This window comes from Salvia hispanica, chromosome 4 (genome assembly GCF_023119035.1).
Source record: "Salvia hispanica cultivar TCC Black 2014 chromosome 4, UniMelb_Shisp_WGS_1.0, whole genome shotgun sequence".
NCBI classification, from domain to species: Eukaryota; Viridiplantae; Streptophyta; class Magnoliopsida; order Lamiales; family Lamiaceae; genus Salvia; species Salvia hispanica.
In genome coordinates, this window is record NC_062968.1 from 50,393,164 (window position 1) to 50,420,226 (window position 27,063).

Here is a 27,063-nt window from a genome sequence, read left to right on the forward strand (position 1 = left end):
TAAACACTATTTATAGTCCTTAGCCATTATTGCTTTACATTAATTATTATGACATGTGTCAAATCACAATTAATTTTTATATTTTCAATAATAATAAAAAAGAATAATCTGAAGTCAAAATAAATACTACTAATTTAACATTTTTGGACATTATAATTAAATTGATTTTTTTTTATAAAAAAATAAAAACAAAGTATCCGTTCACTCTTTCTTTATTCGATCACAATCACCTACTTAATCTTTTTTCATTTTTCTAATTTATTTCATTTTCTTTTTACTTTTCAAAGCAGTTTCTTAATTTAATGTTCAAAAATTTTGGCCGAACTTAGTTGGAAATGAGCAAATAATTTTTATCTCTTGTTAACATATAGAGATAAGTTTGATAGTCGACTATGGTTTACTTAGACCTAGACTAAATCGAAAACGTGAACTGCAATAATTAATTGATTCTAGCTGTCGAATTTCTTAGATCAACGCTTGAATACGAAAATTACGGTTGGAGTTTATACGTGAAGTAGTCGTATGAATTGATTAATTGCATTCAACTTAGTTCCTACTATCAATACGTTAGTAATTGATCGAGTAGATGAAAAACTTGAGTAATCATTATATTTTACTAAGATATTGTTTAATATAGTAAAAAAAAAAATTTACATAGTTGAATTATATCAATGGAAAGAGAAGTCATGTTCATTTATTTTCCTTTCTTTTTTAGTATATGACATTTTTATTTTTGTTATTGCTATGATTTTTTCAATTAAATACTAAAATATTCTATAAAAATTAAATGGATTCATAATTAGCACACTTACAATTTCTATTTTTTAATTTCTATTTTTTATTTCATTATAAACACTAAAATGATAATATTAAACACAAAAAGATACTCCCCCCGTCTCACTTTAGGAGTCCCGGTTTACCATTTTGGGGTGTCCCACTTTAGGAGTCTCGGTTGAAATATTCCATAAATGTTATTAGGCCTCACATTCCACTAACCTTTTTCTACTCACATTTTATTATAAAACTAATATAAAAAAATAAGACCCACATTCCACTATTTTTTTTCCACCAACGTTCCTTTATATTTCTTAAAATTTCGTAAATGTTATCACACACCACCCACTGCACAACACACGTGTACAACATGTAAATCACAAAACTATATAAAAATAGAGCTTTGCACGTAGCGTGCTCAGGCATCTAAGTGCTGCACCCTCACGCGCAACCCACTTATCCTGTGCGTGAATTAGGATTATGTTTTGCCCTTTATTTTATACTAGTATACAGTATTAAATCATAAAAATACAAATATTTAATTAAATAGATAAAATTTAATTCAATAGTAATAATATTATAATTTTAATTATGTAATTATTTAGTTTAATGAAAAATATATTTTGATCAAATTTTATACTGTATGATTTTAATTATAAAATATAATTGCAACTCCTAAGAGTGAGTAAGAATGAAAAAATTGTGTTTAGGCGTATAATGTCGGTGTGTGATCAAATACTAACTAAGTTATAGTAGTAATTAATACTTAATGCTATCAATTTTGTATGTTAAAAATATCAACAGAAAGACATAAATTTATCAATATTCTTATGCTGATAAACTTATGTCTTTGTATTGATATTTAAATTTACATGTTGTATTGATATAATTATGTCTTTGTGTTAGATAATTTTAATACATTAAATTGAAAGTTATTAGTTATTACTGTAAATTAGTTAGCACGTTAGGGCAACCCTGTAATGTGTTTTGCGTAGTTAATAAAAGTGACTGCTAGTCTGATACATATACCATAGCACTGAAGCACTCCAAGTTGTAGATGAATATGCTCTGAATTACTTTAATTCTGGTTTTAGACGAATTCAATGTGCTTTGAATTTATTTCAATTCTGTTTTTAGACACTTGCCCTAAAATTCAATAGAATGATACTACTATTTATATGCTTGAATTACTTTAATTCTGTTTTTAGACACTATCCCACAAGACCTCCTTCAAATACTATAAAATTAAAATATTAATTTAAACTTATTTTGTTCTATGCACAGCAATTTGGAGGCAAATAAAGGATGAATAGTGAGAATATTTAACAATAGGATTGATAATGAAAGAGGTTACATAGCTAAAACATAAAATAATGTAACATATGTTTCCAAATCACCCAAGCTTCTACTCATACCAAACCGCTAGGGAGACATTGAAAACACTGCCATTCTATAATAAAACCAACATTTTAATAAGATCCGCGGCAGATTCTGCCCACATTCACCGGCGCCGCCGGGTTCCGCTCCGATCCATCGCGCGGCGGCTCCAGAACCACCGGCAAAAACTCCTCATCATTGCACACGAAGGTCGACTTCTCGAACCTTCTAATCAGCGCTTCTTTCCCCTATTAATAATTCAATTAAATCAAAACAAAATTAAAAAAAAAAGAGAAAAGAAAAAGAAAAACAAATTCACCTGAAGCCTAGCCCACTTGATCTCACAAACTTTGCGGCTACACACAGTTTCACCATCTTCGGTGTAATATTCCCGCCATTTGAAGCCGGAGAGAAGCTTCTTCATTTTCACCGTGGCCTCCGCATTTGTGAAATTAACGAAAGCGTAGCCCAAGTTTCCCAGCTTCCTGTTTTCAATTACACAGATATATACTATAAATAATTAAAAACAATAGTACCATAGTTAAAAAATGAGTTGGAATCTTTTTTTTACCTGAAATCAAAGGGGAGGTAGAGGAAATCATATGCCACAGAATGAGTTTTACAGTGGCCATCAAGAAATTTAAGCATGAATTCTCTTCTACACATAATTAACAAAGGAACACTCATTAATTCAAGAAATACGCAAAAATGTTTGACGTGTATACTTATGGAAATGTATTTATTAGGATTAAATACATAATCATGAGGCTGCATTAATGAATAATGATCAAAGCATTTAATTGCAGATTCGAATGTTTCCCTTTTAAGCACATACATGAAGCTAGATCAGACTATCACTAACAAGCAATTTTGCAGAAAAATTGATTCTTACACTATTTTATTTCTGAGACAAAAACATCCATTCCCATTTCATGTCCCAAACTTAAATACTAGTATGAATTTATGTTTTAAAATCTGGAAAAAATTGGTTGATTTTTTGTAAAGGAATGTAGGTACCTGAGCTGATTGGGTATGTTCTTGATCATGAGAGTCGTTTTAGAAGACGCATCGGCAGCTGGGGAAGCCTTTAAAGTGGGCAGTGGTGGCGCGTTCTTTGGCCTCCAATTTAGCTTCGGAGGCGGAGGCGGAGGCGGTGGCTTAGCTTTAGCCTTAAGGAGGCGCGGTGGGAGACGATTCTTTAGTGTCTTTTTGGGTGTGTGGTGGTGGTGATGGGAAATGGGGTGGTTTTGTAGGTAGATGGGGGAAGGGAAGGTCACATAATATTGCGGCGGAGGGTATGTGAAGAGGGCGTGGGGAAGGGGAGGAAGCGGTGGAGGGAGCGGAGGGCTCGGCCGCCACTCAATGGCGTGGGGATTCAGCTTTACACACATGTTGGGGGAGACTGGAGAGAGGTGTTAGATGTCTTAATGCTACACCCATTTATATAGTTGTACCATTTTGGTAGATATTGTTTGCTTTCTACAATACTATTTTTGTTTTTAACTTATCAAAAAATCAGCTTCATTTAAACCCACGGTCCATTTCTATCATGTCATTTTACATTTTTTATTTCAGTTACCCAGACCATACACCATTTCTAGTTACAACTCATTTCACCATTCTCTATCATTTTTCATAGTATAACATAAAACAAATTGAATAACAAAATCTTTGTAAAAATATCATAGCTTGAAAACACTGCAATCAAAATTACATTGCCGTAGCTATTTTCACTTTCGAGTTTGGATTTCATGTTGTTGCATCGGTGGGATCCCAACCAATTAGAAAACTATACTCCCTCCATCTCAAAATAACCGAAACACTTCTTTTGGGCACGAGATTTAAAGAATTGATATTTAAAAAGTTAAATTGGATAGAGTAACATACCAGAGATAAAGAAAAATAGAGGAATGAAGAGCGAAGCACATTGTTGCATTCATTTTGTGCTTTCGGGGTAATGGATGTTATTGGAAGACCACAAATATTAATGTTTAGAGTGAACTACAAAAATAGTCCTTGGACCATGCGTCTATCTCGCCAATGAACTCTGGACTTTAAAAATATCCCCAGACAATCCTGGACTAAACGTTTATCTCGAAAATTGTCCTTTTTCACTGTTTTGTGACGAAAATACCCTTTTAGGGGGTTTTGGAGGGTTTGGGCAATTTGGTCTTTTTACATTTTAAATATGATATTATTTCAGTTATGTACTAAATCTGATATCAAAATTATCATTCTTCTTCCCTTTTGGCATCCTTCACTTTGTTTCTTTATTTCAATATTAGATTTAATTTTATAAAATTAAATTTTGAATTTCGAGTTTTAAATATCAATAAATTTTTTTAATTATTAAAATTACTATTAAATAACAAATTAATAGTTTTAATCAATATTTGATAGTGTCTACTCCCTCCGTCCCGGATAATTCGTCTCAGTTTTCCATTTCGGTCCGTCCCACATAATTTGTCCCATTTCACTTTTACCATTTTTGGTAGTGGACCCCATATTCCACTAACTCATTTCTACTCACATTTTATTATAAAACTAATATATAAAGATAGGACTCACATTCCACTAACTTTTTCAACCTACTTTTCATTACAATTCTTAAAACCCGTGCCCGGTCAAAGTGACCCGCATTATCCGGGACGGAGGGAGTAATATTTAATCAATAAGGTACGATTGACACCTTAGATTTAATCAATATTTAATACTAGTTTCAATCATAAATAGATCATATAACACGATTTATTCCGAAATAACTATGCATTTAATGTATAGGAGAATTTGACTAAAAATATTATGAAATTGACTAAATCGTGTTATATGATATATTTATGATTAAAACTATTAAATATTCATTAAAACTAAGGCGTCATGGTACCTTATTGATTAAATATTAGATACTATCAAATATGGATTAAAACTATTAATTTGCTAATAGTAATTTTAATAATTAAAAAAATTTATATGAAAGAGTTCTGACTCCATTTGGATGGAGAGTAACTGGAGAATAATGAACTACATGTGTGGATGCCCAAGAGGAAGTGCTATTTTATTGGTTATTATAACTAATAAAGAACACTAGAAATATAAACATTAAACTCAATAATTTATATTGACGATTTGCTAGTTCCCATTTATTATTGCTTTTCATTTTCCTTCATGGCAAAAAAGTGGCGTTTTGCTAGTTCCATAGTTATTATTGCTTTCATTTGCCTTCATGGGAAAAAAGTGACATTTTGCTAGTTCCCTATTATTGCTTTTCATAATCCTTCATGGCAATGATAGTGATGTTTTGCTTGTTCCCTAGTACTATTGCTTTTCATTTCTTTTCATGACAATGGATAAATAGGGAGTACTCCCTTCCCTTCAATTAAAAATATAAAATAAAAGAGAGAAGATGGCAAATGACACGAGCTTTAATGTATTGATTAATTAAAAAAGAGATAGAAAATGTAAGAGAGAGAGGGATGAAAAATGTGGTGAAATGTGTGTTAATGGATTGTGGGGTTGTGGCCGAACCAAAATGACAAAACTTGTCTAGTTTTCGTAGACGGAGGGAGTAGTATTTTATAAATATAATTATTGATAATGATTTTTTGCATTTATTGAAAAAATGGTTTGCAACTGTTTATTGTATTGTCTTGTAAAATTTAATTAAGCCAATTTTTTACACACAATATGAATGTTTAATCGCGAGAAAGAAAGATGCTTTATTAGATGTCTCAACTCTTAGATGGTAGACCAGCTATATTCGGAAGTAGTTTAAATTTGGCTTGGTGTCTTATATTTTTGGTTCAACTTTTTAAAAACTATTTAAAGGCACTTCAAAATCAGCTTAATTTTAAGCCGCATCATTTTGGTCAGTACTATTATTTTATCAACAGACTATTTTTAAGCCACAACCCTTTCTCCGCTTTGTATTATTTTTCATGATATATTTTAATTTTTTTAAACTATAAATCAAATAAAAATACAAAATAATTAAAAACTATCAAAGCTTAAAAACTGTAACACCCGCCCTTTTTGAACCATAATCGATCCAATATCACCTTGCATTAGTTGTTATTTCTTGTTTGTTCGGTTTAAAATGTGTGCGATCTCGTTAATCAGAAAGAAGACGTTTAATAGTTTTGCTAAATAAAAGAAAAATTTATGAGTTCGTTTAACACAAGTTCAAATAGAATTTTGCAAAGTCCTATGCTATTACAATTTGAATATCGAGAATATAGCAAAAAGAGGAGACGCGCCCCGAGTCTCGGCGGTTGCGTACATCCCGGACCCCCACCTTCATTTCGTGCTCCTATCTGTTGCTACATCGCATACTTCTGGAACCTACAAAAGATAGATAAATATTAGTCGCATCATTATCACATCTTTCAAATCAATACAAGACTTTTGACGAAATTACACTACATCAGGCACTTTACCAAACGACGATACATGTTCCCAAACGACGGCCGTACTTGCTAGCTGTAATTTTGAGTGACAAGATGCAAGATTCTCATCATTTTTGATATATTGAATGAGTGATTTGCCAACTTGCCTCTTCTAGTAAAAAGTCTTTAACTCTTGTTTAATACTCCCTCCGTCCATAAAAATAGATCACTTTTGTCATTTTAGGACGTCCACAAAAAATAGATCACTTTCTAAAAATGGAAAGTTTATCTCTCATACTTTTCCCACTTTTTCTTCCTCTCTCATACTTTACTCACTTTTTCTCCCCATCTCTCTTACTTTACCTACTTTTTCTCCTCTTTTTTCTTATTCTACCAATTCTACATTAAAACCCGTGCCGAACAACAATAGATCTATTGTTTATGGACGGAGGGAGTAGTTTGTTCCCTTTGAAACATATAATTATCTATGTAAAACCATGTGATCTATTTGTCTATAAATAATGTTACACCTCACTCTTTTGATCCACCACAAAAATCTCCAATATCTCATAGTGAGGATTTGTCATTGGCGAATGTATTTGACAAAAATCTCACAAAACTATGTTTCCTAACAACAAATCTATGTGACCAAATTTTGTACAACCAAAATCTAGTTTATTTGACCAAAAATAGGTTTATTTATGCATTTAATTAAAATATTTAGATGCATATATAATACATGGAAAGTGCATAATATTGTGGTCATATATTTATAATTTTTGTATAATTTTTTTATTTTCTTAGAACCATAAATATAATTAGTGCATACTTTAATTCAAATATTAAAAACAATAGAAAGAAAATTCAAATATAAATATAAAAAATGAGGTTAAAGGCTAATAAGTCTTTTTAACTTATCCACTTACTATATTTATAATTTTAATATATAACTAATCCATCAAATTATTAATATAACTTTATTTTGATTGTACAAAATTTGATTATTTATCATTATTTTGAACAAAAATCTCATCCTATTAAAATAACTATGTGTGACAAATATATTTTGAACTATTGGTCATGAAATTCATTGGCGAACCACCAGAATTCCACATTGTTAGATTATTGCATGTCAATCGTATTGAATGAGAGTGTGTGATAATGACAGCTGACGGGGGTCATGGTCTCATGGATTCTACTGGGCACGCACGCCACAAGGATTATTATTCATTGTACAAATTTTGAGATGAAAATATGGTATCTATACATAAAATAATATATTAAAAATTATATAAAATATTTTTTTTAAAAATCAGAGATGCGGTCATCGAATAGGCTTCGTCTGATTTTGGGGCCGCCGCAAAATTTCTTCATCCACAATAAGGCCGCAAAGTGATGTCTGCAACCTTATTGTGTATGCTTTCTTTAATCTATTGATCCAATATAGAAGTTATTAAAAATTAAGATATTTAAAATTTAAGTGGCAAAATTTTGATTAAATTACTACTTCATTAAATTTGAAATACTATATACTACTCCCTCCGTACCGGCTAAGTTGGCACATTGCTTAACCGGCACGGGATTTTAGGAGTTATTGGTTAAAGTGTTTAATTGGAGAGAGAGAAGGTGGGTGTGAGTATTAAAGTAGAGAGATAAAGAAAGATGAATATTTTAATAAGAGTGAGAAAAAGTGGTTGAGTGTATTAATTGGAGAGAGAAAGTTACCAAAAAAGGAAATGTGTCATCTTAGTTGGGACAAACTAAAAAGGAAAATGTGTCATCTTGAGCGGGACGAAGGGAGTATTACTCAACTGTAAGTACAAACAATTTTGTAAATTCAATCATTAATATTGATCTTTGCCCATTATTATATACTAACAATTTTGTAAATTCAATCATTAATATTGATCTTTGCCCATTATTATATGAAGACAAAATGGCTTGCAGTATTTTATTAGTACATTGTTTTGTCAAGGGGACTCCGACGTGTGAGACGGGGCCGCGTGTGAAGTTTGGAGATGTTTTTTTTTATTGTTGCTCTGTGTATCTTCTTTTTTGAACTATATATGTTTTTTTAATGAGATAAAATGGTTGCACTTTTTTCATATTCGTGTTGAATTTTTAATTCCGTATTTGTAAATTTATTTGATTGGCTACGGCGTCGGCTAGTCCTCGTGCTAGTCTATTACTGGTCTGTGGAAAGTCCTGATGATGTTGCATGTTGTGGGAAGTCCTAGTGATGTGGCAGAATGTGTTTTTGGTTAGTCCTAGTGCTAGCCTATTGGTTAGAGCGTCTTATTCTGGATGCTAAGGAACGACGGATGTGGATGACCAAGAGGAATTAATATTTTATTGCTATATTTTATTATGATAGCTACTAGTGAACTCTCAAAATTTAAACCCTAAAATCATGTATCTAAACTAACGTTTTGCTAGAACGTACCCTAGTTATTATTGATTTTCATTTCCCGTCTTTGCAAAAATTGTGTAACCACATTTTTATTTATTTCATCATTAATATTGATCTTTTGCATTCTATCACCTGAAAAAAATTAGTCTTGTCAAAATTAGTTAAGACTATTTTTTGACATGATAATTAAGAAATACTGCTCCATATTGACTAACAACGATCGTTGGTCGTAACAATTATTATCGTGGAATAAACCGTCAAATTTTAACGACGGATTCCGCAGGCCTAATTTCGGATGGGTGAGAGTAGACCTGCCCAAGGTTTACTGAACAGGCGGTTACAACCGAAACCGTGAGAATTTATCCGATCCGAAACCGTCAATTTTTGAACCGTGGTTCGGTTCAGGTTCAAAAAATTTTGAACCGAAACCGGGCCGGAACCGCGAAAAAACCGCCGAAAAACCGTGAAACCAAGCCGGAACCGCAAAAAATCGACGGTTCGGAACCGAAACTGAAATCGGCGGTTTTGGAACCGGAATCGTAACCGCGAAATACCCTTACGGTTCAGTTCCGGTTCAACAATTTTCAAAATCGGAACCGCCGATTCTGAACCGTAACCGCCGGTTCCTGAACCGTGGGCACCTTTAGACGAGAGAGTAATCGGTGGATACGGAGCAATGGATATGGTCCATGTGGCATCCGATCGATTTGACATCTAGAGATGAATCATAATAGAATTGATTATTTAATTGCATATTTAATCTCAATAATAATAATATAAACGTAAGGCCATCCGCAACATTGTCTCTTATCCGTCTCAACTCTTAACTATTCATGGGCCCCAAATTAAAAATTAAAATTTACAATTTTTTTTAAAAATAAATAAATTATGACGTCATAATTCCGACGCCCACTCACGGGCCGGCGAGTGGGCGTCACGCCATCGCTTAGCGTGCGCCACGTGGCTGCGCGCGTCGTCTCGCCAGCTCGAGGCCGGCCTCTTCCGAACGCGTCGCGCGACGAAATGTCTCGTCGAGACGAGCGTCGCAACGCTGTCTCGATGCTGTCTCGTCTCGTCATCGAGCCGCGTTGCGAATGCCCTAAACAACATTTGTACGTGTACGTTCAATAATACTCCCTCCGTCCACGAATAAGAGTCCCGTTTTTCTATTTTTGTCCGTCCACAAATAAGAGTCCCGGTTCATAATTACCATAAATGGTAAAGAGACCCCACATTCCACTAACTCATTCCACTCATATATCATTTAAAACTGATATATACAAGTGAGACCCCTATTCCACTAACTTTCTTTCATCCACTTTTTTTAACATTTTTTAAAACAGTACTATTTAGAAATGGGATTCTTAATTGAGGGAGTACAATTAATAGGAGTACAGAAAAGGAAACCTACGGCAATGTCAGAGTATATGAGTTGCAGCCTTTTCGCAAAAATAGTTCTGTTCTCACTTCTCACCAATCTGCTAACTTCAGAATTATAAATCCTAATAATTGTTAATTTAACTTAATTAATGGAGTAATTTATAAACTGTTTTACTATGAAATTTATTAAAGTACCTAAATAATAACGGAATTAAATCGCGTGTATAGAAAACAGGTTATCCATTTGCGTTTTTTGGGAATCATTTGTAATTGGTTAATAAATTAAATAAATATTGTAAAATTAGCCATTTTAAAATATTGGAGTATATAATTGTACTCCTGTTACTTTAAAAAAAATATACTCCAAGAATTTCATTTACTTTTTATTATCCGGTGATGGAATACCCATTTTGGATGAGACAAAATGGAGGCGTGGACATATAGTAATAATCGACTGACACTTGTCAATTTAACTGTTATATTAAATTTATTTTTATAAATTTCTCTTGTGCGATATTAATGGATAACTATAAGTCTATGATTATGCATTAATACTGTTACATTTAAATGAATATTCAGTTGAGTTACTACTTCCTTTATCTAATGCCCAATGCAATTGAAACTGTTTTTTAGTAGTAGTATTTTTTAAATAATTTATTAGTAACATACTATATTAAATCAACATTTATTATTAACATCGTTTAGGTACAAATAAAGCGATCACATAATTTAGACGATGCTTCTTACTGTGTCTCAAATCATAATTTTTTAAAGATATTAACAATAAAATGGAATAACTTAAATAAGTGCAATAAACAAAAATAAGAAATAAGGTAAAAGAAACACTTTTAAGCTTTTGATAAATCTGGATATTCCAAAAAACTCCAAATATCTTGACAGATCCAAATCAAACAAAAACCTTAAATGTCAATACTTCAAAAACGATCACCAAATCCCCCAAAAAACGGTGACAAACTTTTGTTATTTTTGAAATCATTTGGCGTTTTCCCACAAATCGATTCATAAATCTCAATTCTTGCTGTTTTTTCTTCTTACTTTTTTGTATTTCATCAAAATTCTCACTGTCTGCAGCCTGCATAAAAATCCACTTTTCCCCTCTGTTTCTGGAAATACTAATACTCTCTCGCTTTTTCGCTGAGACATTTCGTCGAACGCATCGTAGACTTCCTTGTTGTCTCCAACAAGCAACAGTTTTTGCCGTTTTAAACAAAGATTCACTTCCCAATTGAAACGGGTTTGACCAGGAAATCCGTTTCTGATCACCGGATTCTTGGCTTCATCAGTAGTTGATCTGACAGTTTCCGGTTTCAGCTTAAACACCTACCTGAAACGATGGTGCTGCAAAAGGAAATCATCACAAATAGATGCAACAAAAAGGGACTGTTTTCAGACAGAATATCTGATGTTTTATCTACTTCTAAGCTGTAAGAAAAAGCTGGCTCAGATTAGAGTTGAATTCATGTTTCTGTGTTTAGTTTGTGTAAGTATTGATTATGGAAAGATATTGATAATCTTTTAGATAGTGTTGCAAGTAAACAAATTAATAGACAGTATATGCTATACTATTTCCCTATTTACTAGAGTTCACTTTGTCTGCTTTCTAGTAGGACTACTCCCTATGATTTGCTATGGATATGTTCTTACTCATTTTATTATCATTGGATTTTAAATGTTATTTTTAATTTTAGAAACTCATAGTACTAATATAGTAATTACAATTGAAATTGTAATTACAAGAAATGAGAGCTATAATTATGAAGTGCTTATACGGTATTTTTATATGTAAAAGTAGGTGTGTGACTCATGTATTTATACGGTATTTTTAAAGATCTTGACATAATCCGCATAAAAAGTTTTGTACTTTAAAACTAAGGAGTATCACTCACAACTAGTTTCTCTATATTAGTTCGTTTTCTTTGAAAGAGGATAACACGTAGTACTACTATCGAATAAAGGGAGCGGGAACGGTAGGAGGAAAGAAAGTGACAATTTAGTTAAGGGGTAAAGAGACTCGTTTATGATGTGACGGAGGGAGTAGTAACAACTTATAAAATTAAATAATAAAATAATCAAATTATATTCAAAACTCAAAGGGAAAATTGCTATTCATATCAGATGATTAATAATAGTTTTTCATATATCTCGTGAATTTGTAATAACTCGAACCCAAGCATATTGGATAGGAGAACACTTATAATTCGGGTTGTGCTACATAATGGCGATTAATCTAGTTTTATTTAAATTGGAAGAGTGAAAATCTTATGACCTCGTTTTAGATGTTACTAATGTTTAGATTTTCTCTCTTTAGTTCCTCAGTTCTTCTAATTGTCATACAAGTGAGAGAGAGAGAGAGTCGTGCAGCCCAGTGAAGATGGGCCAATGGAAGTATAATCCCCTACATTCAATCTAAATGGGTCAGTTTGGGCCTTATTTTATCTTAGAAATTCGAAACTGGTCCAGCCCAAATTCAAATCCGAGTAATTATTCAAAAATAAAATTGACAATGTTATCATTATTTAATCATCAATTATAGAAGAATAAAAAAATGTGAAAGTTATGTATCCAAACTATTTTTTAAAAATTATGGATAGTGCATGGTTATTCATTTACCAAATGATGATCCAAACCCCAACATAGAGGTGTTATGTTCCCTATATCCCGACTAACAGAGTAATAAGAATAGTGTGTTTGGTTTGAAATTTCCCTGCCTAACTTAAATGCCCATATGAAATAGCAACTTAGTTATGTGGAATCTATACAACGTGGAGGGGTGATGAATCGTGGGAGAAAGTGTCGTTTTTAGATGTGATATGATGCCGTGTTGCCCATACTTTGAATTCTTATATTTAGTCATCCAATCTTAATAACATCAAACCGTGTGACAAATCTGCGGCACCACACATATTCCCATGCTTGTTCAGCTCAAATTGAAGACGCAATTCCCTCGTGTTTGGAAATACAGCCACAACTCCTCATGAATATAATCAAAATAAATAATTGAGTTGTTAATTGCTTCGATGCTCGTGTAGTCGTGTATGTGCGTTGAGAATACACTTGAATAACTTTATACAGAAAATATAACGACTCATAATGTCTCTCTCTAACAGAGACTAGTCATTGGTATCTACAAACTACAATATTCCATGTCTATATGGACCCATATTTTCATAATTCAAAAAAGTTTAATCTATAATATCGCTACATATCCAGTTATCCAAAGAATCCGGCTCAATTAAATAATCCACCTAAGAATTCGTCAAGACGATACACCACCCATCACTGCTTATTTCTAAAGCTAACCATATACTACTATCAAACTTCTCTGGAAAATAGATCATTTTTGTACTACTAATAAATAGGTGAGATTACGAAATATTTTTTGAAAAATGTATAGAAATTCCGACACATAATTTAATCAATTCAAATTCGACCGCGAACAAGTTTATCTAATAAATTTAAATACATATATACAGAAGATACAACAAAACCCCCCTATCCAATCGTACCACACGACAATATTTTTAAAAAAATTGAATGGTACTACTATTTGACATTTAATTTGATGCGCAACATATAATATGATGATAGTAACGATTGATTGAAGCAAAAATGAGACAAGACACTGGTTGATAGGTCGAACATCATTCGACCATATGATCCCATTTCATTTTGTGATCACAAGAAAATAAATAAAAAATTGTAAAAATCCAATCAAGGTCATATTCGTCATTTTCTGCATGCAATTTTCCGAAGCTCACATGCATTGTGGGTCATTTCATCACGTTCTCGACGCCAATAGCTACTTCCACTCTTGTGAGTGTTTATCTCAACCTATTATATCTATATCACTATGTGGACTATATAATCTCATATATGTGATGTTTATTAGTGTACTTTATTTTTTTCCTTTGTGGTGATAGAGTTATGCATACAGTATATATATGGCTCAAGGAATGATCCACTTTTTTGGTTGAAAAACATGTTTCCATCATCATATGGTTGGAGGGAATGGTATTCTATTTGATTCTTTCAACTTGGAAAGATAAGTTTTGATGATTTTTTTTTAAATATTCTTTCCACCATATTATATTGTTGGAGGGATTGGCATCATACATGATGTAAACTAATGTTCAATTTTGTTTTTGTATTCGTTATTATGCACAATTGACCTTATAGAATCACCAAAAGTCATATGGTAGAAATGTTGGTAAATGAAAAATAAACAATATCCAATATTTTCTTAAGGAAAGAACTGAAACTAGTATAGAAGTTACATGGAATTAGAAAAAGCCCAAATTTATATAAGAATTAAGGAAAAAAAATAATTATAGTATTACTCAAAACTAAATTACTCTTTTTGTCTATAATCAATAGTCATGCTTTTCCATTTTCGTATGTTGGACTGAATTATTTACTTTCTAGAAGTAGTACTACGTTTCATAACTTTCTCATACTCAATACTTCCACCTATTAATATCTTACACCAACATGTCACACCACTTTATATCAATTAAACAAACAAATCACGCTATCATGCCAAATAATATCCCAATAAAATCCATCCAATTAAGTTAGTAATCCAATTAAACCCAACTCAACCCTTCTCCAAAAATTCATTTTTCGGAGTGTAATGTTAAAACTTAAAAGAAACCAAATACTCTACTATTATCCAAAAAATCGGAAATGGAAATTCTCAAAAACAAAAAGGGGGAAAGATGGAGCTGACTTCAAAGAAAATGCCAAAAAGCAAACGCCAAGTGGAATGGAGTTTGTTCTGTTTAAAATGCGAATCGCATTACGTGGCAGAAAATGATTAACTTAAAACCCTGGCCCAGCTTCTAAAAAAGAAATTCCATAAATCAAATTATCAGTAAATAAGGGATAGGTATATATATTTAGATGAATAGATATCTATATTTAAATTGAATACTTTTGTAGTCTGATAATTTTACAATTATGAAGTCCCAAATTTGAAATTCTGTAATACTCCCTCCGTCCAAAAAAAATAGAATACATTGTGAATGACATGAGTTTTATTGTAAAATTGGTAAAATAAGAGATAAAGAAAAAAAATAAAAGAGAAATAGTGTTAATGGAATGTGGAGTTCATATTATTAGTAAGAGAGAAAGAAAAAAAAAAAATAAGAAAGCAGTTGTAGAAAACTATCCTTTTTTTAAATATAGTCTATTTTTCGTGGATAATAAAAAATGACAAATGTGATCTATTTTTCATGGACACATGAAGTATCTATTTATAGCAGTATTATAAAATATGTACTCCGTACTATTTGTTCCCAATTATTGAGCTTTAATCAAACTAAGCAATGGTCAATAATGTATGTCGTTGGTGCAAAGCTTACTTATTTTTGTTTGAAGATTTTTCATCTTGGAAGTGATAATGAGTGATATATTTTAAAATTACCTAAAAATTGAGATAATTTATAAATCACATCATACTGACAGAAACATCTAACAAAATAAACTCAAAAAATAAAATTCAAATACTCCACAAAACAAAGCAGCAGTCGTCCAAGGCTTGAATATTGAATAGGGATATCTATCAAATTATTTAATTTTTTATGTTATCTCATAAATACTAATCACTTATAAGAGCACTTCCAATGGCGACGGCGAAAATCTGGCGATTTTTCGCCGGATATCGCCGATTTATCGCCGGCCATTGGGAGGAGTTCGGCGATTTTTCGGCGAAATTCCTACCGATTTTACGCCAAGCGGCGTTTTAACGCCGGGCTATTGCCGGATCATCGCCGGCCACTGTGGGGAGCTGTTCGACGATTTTTCGGCGATGATCAATTTTTTTTTTTTTTTAATTTTCTTCGTTGTAATGTGTACTCGTGTTTAATACAACGAACTTTATTACTATTATTTGTTTTATCTTATAAATTAAATAAGCTAGCTTTATTATATATAAAAATAAAACAATTAAATTAGTGATGATGTAAAAATGAAATGTTGAGTTAGGGAGAAATAAGGGAGAAATAAGGGAGAAACCATTGCAGAGATTGACTAAAAGTTGGCTAAAAACTGGGGATAAATTTTGGTGCTGATGTGGCGCTGATGTGGCAGGAGTTAGGGAGAAATAAGGGAGTTTATCCCCAAACCATTGGGAGTGCTCTAAATGACTAATCACGAACAAAATTAGTCCAATCTAGTCCTTGATATGCATATAGAATAATAATTTATCATATGTCTTATTGAGTTATTGTCAAGCATGAATCAACCTTTTTAACTACATCATACATCATATACTCCGTATATATATTTCTTATGATAGTTAAGATATGGTATAACTAATTAAACTACACATACTTTATAAGTATATATAGTTTAATCAAAGACTTATCATCAACTTAAGACAAGGACTACAATATTCCCAATAAAAATGTCTTTGACCTTCAAGATTTGTAACAAAACACAATTTTTCAAAGATGTTAATGGTTGAATACAAAATTTATCTGCCAAATTAATGTAAATTAATTAATACCAATAATATTGTTGGAATATTCCGAAGGTAATGATGTTTTCACAAATACTCCAAGTTTAGGTGATAATTAATCTGATAGTAACCTAATATATATGGAGGAGATCTTCATCACGTCTATATATATATCTAAGAGCTTGAAATTAAACTAGTATTTTAAAAGTTTGATTTATTTTATTATTTGGAATCATGCAACTTGTGCAAAAAAACAACTTGTCAAAATCTAAGTATCCACATTATGTTATAACATTACATACTAGGAGTAATAGAGATGAGGAAATGATATATTTTAATAATTAAAAACTATAGAACTAAATCTATGGTTTTAGAAACACAAGTAACTAATATTGCTGCGTTTTGTAATGTTAGTGTTAGGGCCTAAAATCTCACCGACAAAAAGTACTTCAAATTGAATTTCTTTTAAAACTTTAGAACTCTTTTCAAATTTTTGGGCCAAAGTTAGATGCTTTAGAATTTGGTAGCGCCTCATTCATAGTCTTCTAGAAAAAGTAAGTAACAATGATCAATTGAAAATAACCGATCGATCCTACTAATCTTTTACCCACAAAGTAAAAGAAAATAACTAAAGGATTAATCCTACGTAAGTTTTACCCGCAAAGTAAAAAAAATAAATAAATCAAATACTACATCCATCCTTTAAAAATAGAAATTATTATTTCGACTTTGAGTCATCCTTTACAAATAAAAAGTTTCTCTACTTTCTATTTTAGGATATGGATCTCATAATCCACTAATATTATTTTCACTACTTTCTTTTCATCTCTTACTTTATCCATTTTTCTCTTTCTATTTCTTACTTTATCAATTATGCATAAAAAGTCGTGTCGTTTCAAAAGTTTCTATTTTTCAAAGACAAAGGTAAATATATAATATTGCATAAATTATTTGGTTAAAGTGTTTTTCTTCCAATCAGTATACAAGAGTTTGAGTTTGAGTTATTATTATTCCTTTTTAATCATGTAAAAAAGAAGCTAATGACCAAATAAAAACAATTATAGTTGTTGGATGGACATAATAAGAGTTCATGTAATTTTAGTATATTAAAAAGGGTGACCCCAATTAATAATAAGAGGTGGTCATTTGGAATTTATGAAGTGTGAGAGAGGTGGCTCAGCCTCAATTTATGGTCATCCACCACCACCACTACCATCTAATTTTAGTCTTAAGAAATAGACCACTCTATAACAAGACTAATGGCTCATAGATAACCAAATTGCTCAAACCTGAGTCATATACTGGGATTTTTCATAGATATGGGGCACCTCAATCAAGTTGGAATTCTTTTTTTGTCAAAAAAATGGAGAAATGTTTGATATTGAATAATTAAGTTAGACTTCAAATAAAGATTCTATAATGTGGGAAATATTTAATTTTCCTTTTGTGGACTAGTACAGCTTGATTATTGATCTGTTGATTATAGTTTATGACCAATCCTTTTCATATAGGACTACACATATAACACAATCAGATTAAGATTTGCGTGTGAACGTCAAATTTATCTTTTTTTGAAAAAAAGTTACTGTGCTGAATAAATTGGATTATGGAGTTGCAACGTTCAATTGTTGATCATGGTAAAATTTTCTACTTATAGAAAATGAAAGTTGGTAAAAAGAAAAGAAGTCTAGAGGATGATATTTCAAGTAAAATGAAAGTTGGTAAAAGGAAAAGAAGTGTAGAGGATGATATTTCAAAACCAAAACAAATTTTTTTATGATGTGTTACACATAAAGAAATTTCTACTTCTGTTACCTCTTTTTGACAACTTTTACTTTCTAGAGTATGAATGTCCAGTTAGGCTGAACATCAAAGTCTACATAAGTCTACATGCATCTCTAATTTGAATTTCACTAGAATACTCATAATTTTTATTTTCAAAAATAAATGCTATAGACAAAGACCTTGAGAGAGTAACTATAATTTTCATAAAAAAAAGACAGTGGAAATATGAAAATTTTAAATTAAAAACTATAAAAATTATTAATAGCTGCTAGATACCACAAAATATTAAAATTGATACTATGTGAAATAACTCAAGACATAGGTCTTGTCTACACATGATTAGTCTTGCACTATGTGATGAGATTTTCATGTCCGCCCTCCACAAAATGTCTGGTTTCTCTCTCACCAAAACAATTTAAGTCTTTTCAATTTTACATAATATAGGGCATCCACCACACAACGCCGGAGTAGTGTGATGTGCATCCGAAAAAAATCGAAGGTCTCTTTTGTGTATAAATTCAATATACTACTAATTTAAATGAAAAAAAACTAAGTACTCCCACCGTTCCCACCGTCCCAAGGAAATGACCCTTTCTTTGGGTGGCATGAGATTTTTTTATACAGCTTTATTTTGTGTGTTAAGTAAGAGAGATGGATAAAATAGAGATAAATAGTACTCCATGACGTTAGGGGACATTAGGCTGCAACTGCAACTAATCTCGCAGGCCAACCTTCCCACAACGCGGCAATGTTCACTGCAAGCCCGATAGAATTGGCTGATGAGCAACAATGTGGATTGATGTTAAGAATTAACGGATTATCATCTTTGTCGCAATGTGATTTACAAGTATTGCATACTAAAAACTTAACTAAGCATACCGAGCTTGAGATTGTTATGTTTGCTATTAACAATTACTTGGCCCGATCCGGTTCAACTCAGTTTAGTTGTTGTTCTATTCAAATAAACATAATAAATATACAAATATAAATTCAACTTAATTATTGTTTTTTTTTAAATAAGATCAATAATAATTTTTCATTTAATTTTATGATGACTTGAACCCTCAATTATTGGATGAAAGGCAAACATCTTATCGTCAATTTATCTTAACAAGTTGTTACCAAATATTTTCCCTAATTGTGGTTGATCTATTATGGTCTTTAATTAAAACGTATTACCAACCAGATTACCTGAGAAGACCCACAATTGAGTGGATAAAGTCACAACAAATAATTTTCCAATTTGATATTTCTAAAAAGGACACTGCAAAACATTAGAAGAAAATAAATTGTGTGATTGGGGCGAATAGGACAATTACATGGAGTATACTAGAGCCTCATGTCTGAATATTCCAACAATGGGTTGTGATCGTGGGGCCCAAAGACGGCAACCCTCTAAATTCGAATGGAAGAATATTAAAAGTCAGCATGTTAACTCTAGTTTGACGATTTTTTTTTTATAATTCACACATTGTTGAATGAAAATTACTAGTAATTTGATAGGGAGTAGTCGTGATTCGTGAGCATGAGTGCCACGGCCGGATGTGCGAGCACATGCCTCACGACTTCATGCACAAATGTGCACATCACTTGACGAGAGCAGAGAATGACTATCCATTTTCAATTTTCTTAATTTATACGAGTATTTGAAAAACAAATTCATTTATGTTTTCAACCTTGTTTTTTCTTTTCACCGATATCAGATTATCATGTACTATTCTTTTTTATATGAGAAGTTCAATTGCATTTATTTCTTCAATTTTTTGTTTTTTTTTCGCAAATCAGTATGATTTGTTCGTCTATTCCTGTTAAAAATATTACTAGATTTTTGGTAGATACTTATGTTCTTAATTAGTGCTGAGAGTTTTTTCCCCCCTATTTTGGCCAAACATATATACATGCATATAATTGCATTTATAAACCACATTTTAAATTAAATCAAAGTTTTATATTTTTAATAAAACGCATTCTGAATTAAATTGTATTTTAAATTAGTTGCAATATAGTAGAATTCTAAATTATACTATGAAATATAAATGAATTAGAAAACTAAAATAAAAATGTACTCTAATTGTGATGTGCTCCATAATTGTGGATATAGGATTTAGGAACACTAAGCTAAGTGTACCTATGTTGTGATATGATAAAGGTATTCCCCCTTATCACGATGCCGGTGGCGAAAAAAGAAGTTCTGAGAGGCGAAATCCTATAGACAACCAGGGTTGATAAAAAAAAATGCAAGTAAAAAATATTAGGCGAAAATTATGATATTCATTGATTGGAAAATAGTATCACACACCTATTTATAATTCTAAGGACCCTAGAATTGGTTCGATATACGGGCTAGGAAAGAACCAACAAAGAAAACCCAGTACGGAGCATATTAATTTGCTCGACTCAATAGTTTAATTAAAAAACAATAATTCAAAAGGAAATAACTAACTTTGACTAACTTTGCCCACGTAATCCTATCGCGAGACGAAGTCTCCGAATCAATTTCGGGGCCTGGTGCGCCTTCTCGATCGGTCTCTGCTGTTTACTCGCGGATCGAGACGCCGGTCTTTGGCGTTCCACCATTTCAATCGACCACTCTGGTTGCTTCTGCTGCTTGGACTCTTCCATAGCATCTATGGTTTCAGAATGATCAACACATTGTGTTGTTTTACTTGTATCATCATGATACCAGATACTCTTATTATAGGTGTGTTGTGATCAACATTTATGTCCTAACATGTTGAATCATTACTCTTTAATCGTCTTTTATACTTACTTTATTATACATGGGCATCATAATGTGATCCGTGTAAGGTAACACTTAGTTAAGTTGCGCTCGTCCCACGTGCAGTCCTCCAACATGGCCAAGAGCAACTGTGGATATATATCAGCATAACAAAGCTCAAAATTCTATGCAATAAAAACAAACCATATAAACTAAGGCAAACATACTATTTTTCCAAGAAGACACTCTAAGATTCTTTTAGGTACAGTTACTACAAATCAATTTTTTTGGCACACATATTTTTATATATTTACAAAACATCAATGCTTCATATGTTTGGAAATAAGGTCCTTGGTTGGTCGAATACCTCAACAATATTAAACCTGATTAAGTTGGAAAAAAAAACTATTAGGAGTAATTACATAACCTTGAAATTTCCCATATTTTATGGAATATGCAAATAATATAAAAGGAAAGTTGATAATACTATCGTTTTCCACAGTTGACAAATGTATGAATACAGATGCCAATATGCTTACCATATTTAACCAAATGGCAAAAAGAAAACTAATCAAGTAATAAAACTAATTAAAAATTAATCCACACGTATATTATTGATAACTCTCAACTCCAAAAATATGGAGACTTTTATTCTATTTTACCTACACCAAGCATAACTCAGATTCTACAATCAATAATAAACTTTCATCAAATTCTACTCTCAGTTATAAATCATATTTTAAATATTCGAACTGTTGATTTGTTTTGATTTCCAGCACTTACATGACTTGGTATCACTTATGTCAACAGTAAAATAATACTATTATAGAGAGAGAAATGATAGTTTAATTTATTGAATTCTCTTAAGTCTCATTTTTTGTTAATATAAACTCTAATTTTACAATTGAAATTGTATAACCAATCGAATTCTACTAGTAGAATGTAGTAAGTGTTAGAATCATGATTAGTTGTACAAACAAGAACAAACTAACACTTGAATGATATTTTTAAAATTACTAGTATTAGTATCAATACCATAACTTCCATAAGTCCATATAATAGTAGGACGGAAGTTTATAAATTTATAGTAGTAGTGAAACATTAAGTAATTTATTTATTTTGAGAAATTACCCATTAATTAACTCCACCTAAGCTAGAGGCGCTCGTTTAAGTTCAAAACGGTCGGAGAATCGTCACACGTGGCAAGTTTTGTAAGAAAACCGAAAAGCAGGGGCAAATTCGTCAATAAAATGCTCATATTCTTCCCATCTCAGGCGGCGCCGCCGTAACTTCACGACGGAGTCAGATACACATTCCTCCGTCTGGACAGCACCCCGTGAGGGCATATACGTCATTTAGGATACACGTGCATGTAGAGTGTATATGGTATAGCAGCATAGACGATTGGTCGATGATATTTGATTGTTGTATGTATAGGCGTCTCTCCCAATGCCAGCTGAAACAAATGCGAAGCCGGCTAATTTAATCTCTCTTTTCTCTCTCTCACACACACACTAATTCATTTTATTTTATTTTATCTCACCTTTTTTAATCGTATTTTAATTTTGTCCAGATTGCTTTTTCATTGATTTCCATTTTCATCTCTCTACACAAACCTGACCTCTTCTCTGCTGTTTGTTGGGATTCCAATCTCTTCTCTCTCAAGTCTCACCACATTCCAAATGCTGCCGGACCTCCAATTTTCTCCTTTCCGCCGGCACTAAAACAGAAGAAACAACTAGCTTATCTACGCCATTGACGGAAAAGGGGGGGAAAATGCCGGAAAACAGAGTGAAGGAGCCAAGCGATGACGACGGCAGTCTAGAGAGAGAAAATCAGAAATCAATCGACGCCGCGATAACGACGACCACGACGCCGAGGTCAGTGCTCATCATTCCGCGGAGCAAGTCTCAGGCGACGAGCCGCCGCGTGGCGCCGACTTCTTCAATCGAAGACGCTGCTGGCTCAGATAGGGTTACGGAGAAGCGGCTCCCGAACGGAGATCTGTACATCGGGACATTCTCGAACAACAGTCCGCACGGATCGGGGAAGTATCTGTGGGAGGACGGGTGCATGTACGAGGGCGAGTGGAAGAAGGGGAAGGCGAGCGGGAAGGGGAAATTCTCGTGGCCATCCGGCGCTACTTTCCAAGGGGAGTTCAAATCGGGCCGGATGGAAGGAACGGGCACGTTTATCGGGCCGGACGGGGATATGTACCGAGGCTCGTGGTGTGGGGATCGGAAGCACGGCTATGGAGTGAAGCATTACAGCAATGGCGATTACTACGAGGGGCAGTGGAAGAGGAATTCGCAGGACGGGCAGGGGAGGTACCTCTGGAGCAACGGGAATGAATACATCGGTGAATGGAGAAACGGAATTATTCACGGAAGAGGCGTTTTGGTCTGGAACAACCGGAATCGATTCGATGGAAATTGGGAGAACGGCGTCCCCAAAGGGCAGGGGGTTTTCACTTGGCCGGACGGGAGCTGTTACATCGGGAGCTGGGCGAATGATTTGTGCTGGAGCAATAACACTGCGCAGATATTGAACGGCACATTTTATCCTGCACACACCGTGAGAAGCGCCGGCGGCGGGGATGAGGGGTGTTTTAGCCAAAAACTGTCGGCGCCGGTGGGGGAGGAGGGCGTTGTTGCGGTGGCTGGTGGTGGGAAGAAGCGGGCGTCGGTGGACGGAGGGGCGGCGGAGAGGGTTTTTCCGAGGATTTGCATTTGGGAGTCGGATGGGGAAGCTGGGGATATTACTTGTGACATTGTTGATAATGTCGTCTTCAATCAGGATGGGATTAAGCAGTTTAGGAGGAACCCTTGTTGCTTTAGCGGCGGCGAGGCGAAGAAGCCGGGAGAGACGATTTCAAAAGGGCATAAGAATTACGAGCTCATGCTCAATCTCCAGCTCGGGATAAGGCATTCTGTAGGGAAGCATGCTTCTAACTTGCGCGAGCTCAAGCTGAGTGATTTTGATGCTAAGGAGAAATTCTGGACTAGGTTTCCTTCGGAAGGGTCGAAAATCACGCCGCCGCATCAGTCCGCTGAGTTCCGGTGGAAGGATTATAATCCTGTGGTGTTTAGGTAATAAGGGACTTGCAGTTTTAGTCATTTCGTATCGTTTCTTGATTTGGGTTTATTGCTGAATATTCAATCTGAATTTGTGAATCATCAGACATTTAAGGCAGCTATTTCAAATAGATCCTGCGGATTACATGTTAGCCATTTGTGGAAACGAGGCGTTGAGGGAGCTTTCGTCTCCCGGGAAGAGTGGGAGTTTGTTTTACCTAACACAGGATGATCGTTTCATGATCAAAACTGTGAAGAAATCAGAAGCCAAGGTTGGTTGCTTTGTCTTTATGACTTGTTAAAGTTTGGAAAATGAAGAAAGTTGATTAATTGTTTGTTCTTTTTAGGTGCTTATAAAGATGCTTCCTAGTTACTATCACCACGTCTATCGCTACGAAAACTCGCTGGTGACCAAGTTCTATGGAGTTCATTGTGTGAAACCAGTGGGTGGTGTCAAGGTATGTGGTTGTTGCTGGAGTTTAATTACTGTAACTTATGTTTATATCTATATATGTCGAGTCTAAATTATTTCGTGTTTGTTATCTACTAGACACGTTTCATTGTGATGGGGAATTTGTTCTGCTCAGAGTATCGAATCCATAGAAGATTCGATTTGAAAGGATCCTCCCATGGCCGCACGACTGATAAGCTTAAGGGAGATATTGATGAGACCACAACCTTGAAAGACCTTGACCTTGATTATGTATTTAGGCTGCATACAAATTGGTATCAAGATCTTATCAAGTTAGTTTGCATTTCTCTTCTTTTACGTGTAGTTTATTGCATTTTGTCACATTTGCTGTTTCCTAATTCCCTGCATTGAACTTGCAGACAAATTGATCGCGACTGTGAATTCCTGGAGACAGAACGAATAATGGATTACAGCCTCTTAGTTGGCCTTCATTTTCGTGATGTTAGCACTGGCGACAAGATTGGTTTATCGCCATTTCTTCTGCGCACAGGTAAATTGAGTTTTAATCCATTTCTTTATGTGTATAGACGAATTACTTTTGTGGTAGACGAAGATTGCTGATGACGAGAGATATTGGTTCCTCAGGGAAGAGTGATTCATACAAGAACGAAAAGTTCATGCGTGGCTGTCGTTTCCTTGAAGCCGAACTGCAAGACATGGACCGGGTCCTATCTGGCAGGTATGCACCTTTCACCTTACGCCTTACATTAAATATGTATTTAGATAACATCACTTCCTAATGGCTGAGATTTGATTTGTTTTATGATCGACATTGTATTATTACTCTTTGATATAATTGGGAGGGCCTTCAAATTGGTGGCAATAAATCTAAGTGGTTGTTGATCAATTGTAATTATGTGGGGTATCTATGTGCCTTAGAGTTTGGTCTTGTTTGTAACAGTATTTGCATTGAGTCAAATTTAAGATTTCCGAAGCACACAATTAATGTAGTGTATCTATGGTTTATCAGGAAGCCATTGATCAGGCTAGGGGCCAACATGCCGGCACGAGCCGAGCGAGCGGCTCGAAGGAGTGTGGACCAATGCACACCGGGAGGCTTGAGCAGCCTGAAATCCTCACGCAGTGGTGAAATCTATGAAGTGGTCCTCTACTTTGGCATCATAGACATTTTACAAGACTATGATATTACCAAGAAGCTCGAACACGCCTACAAATCGTTGCAAGTTGACCCCGCCTCAATCTCAGCAGTCGATCCCAAGCTCTACTCGAAGAGATTCCGCGATTTTGTTGGGAGAATATTCCTTGAGGATAGATGAGAGCACGCACGAAAGCTCCTACATCGAATCATGGCTGCAAGAGCAATGCCTGCCTCGGGAGGCACTCGTGGGTGGGGAGGGTTCAGATTCTTGAACCGGACTGAGTTTTTTGTGGAGCCAGGCTGTTGATGGAAGTAAGTTATAAGACTATAGTAGTGGAGTACTCCATGAGATTTTGTACATGGAATTGGTGGGTTGGTTAGGGTGAAAAAATTGGTTGTGGGGTATTTTCTTTTTGAGCCATTTTTGGTATGTGCACCAAGAAGATTTGAAAGAGAGGCATAGGGAAAGGAGCTAGCTCAACTGTTTCCCCAACAAAAAAAGATTCAAAATATTGGTGGAGGGATTTCAATAATGAAGTGTACAGATTACAGGGGAAAAAGTGTTACATATTTTATTTATTTTTTGTTGAAATATCTCATTTCTTTGATATAAAAAGCCCTTTACCCCACACTAAGAAGAAGGGTTGTTTGCTTGTGTAAACACATGAAAAGAAGAGAAAGCAAGGTGAAAAGAAGTGCTTGGTGTTTCTTATTGTTGCCCACTTTGTTTACTCAAACCCCATATCATCACATCTTTCTACAGTACTTGATTGCTAATTATTGTAGTAGATGAAAAAAATTATCATATGAAAATAGGATTTTGTTCTGGGGAAAGGATATATAAATATACTCTTTGAAGCTGTAACTCTTCTCTTCGTCTCTTTTAGATGTCCGTCTTTTCTTTTTTATTTGTCACACTCAATATGTTTATTTTTTATGTTTCAAAATAAATTTCTCTCTCCTTTCTTTTTATTAAAATATTCAAATACTCTTTTATCTCAATTTATTCCATCTAACAATTCCTTCTAAAATCTCATGTCACTTAAGAATGTTGATATCTTAAGTGGGAGATAGGAATCAATATGAATAAGTCTTTTAACTTAGTTTTGTGAA

The 27,063-nt window shown here is 33.7% G+C and overlaps 2 protein-coding genes across 2 annotated transcripts; one reads left to right on the top strand and one right to left on the bottom strand.

Moving 5' to 3' along the window:
- Positions 1 to 2,096: 2,096 nt before the first annotated feature.
- Positions 2,097 to 3,542, bottom strand: LOC125221332 (protein MEI2-like 7). Its single transcript, XM_048123454.1, has 3 exons — positions 3,169 to 3,542; positions 2,471 to 2,636; positions 2,097 to 2,399 (listed from the first exon to the last, which is right to left on the bottom strand). The coding sequence occupies exons 1-3, from the start codon at positions 3,540 to 3,542 to the stop codon at positions 2,244 to 2,246; spliced, it is 696 nt and encodes a 231-aa protein (XP_047979411.1). The 3' UTR covers positions 2,097 to 2,243.
- Positions 3,543 to 22,763: 19,221 nt separating this feature from the next.
- Positions 22,764 to 26,658, top strand: LOC125224366 (phosphatidylinositol 4-phosphate 5-kinase 2-like). The gene is made up of 7 exons (XM_048127759.1): positions 22,764 to 24,394; positions 24,486 to 24,651; positions 24,727 to 24,837; positions 24,930 to 25,123; positions 25,211 to 25,341; positions 25,437 to 25,530; positions 25,822 to 26,658. The coding sequence occupies exons 1-7, from the start codon at positions 23,082 to 23,084 to the stop codon at positions 26,126 to 26,128; spliced, it is 2,316 nt and encodes a 771-aa protein (XP_047983716.1). The 5' UTR covers positions 22,764 to 23,081; the 3' UTR covers positions 26,129 to 26,658.
- The last annotated feature ends 405 nt before the right edge of the window (positions 26,659 to 27,063 follow it).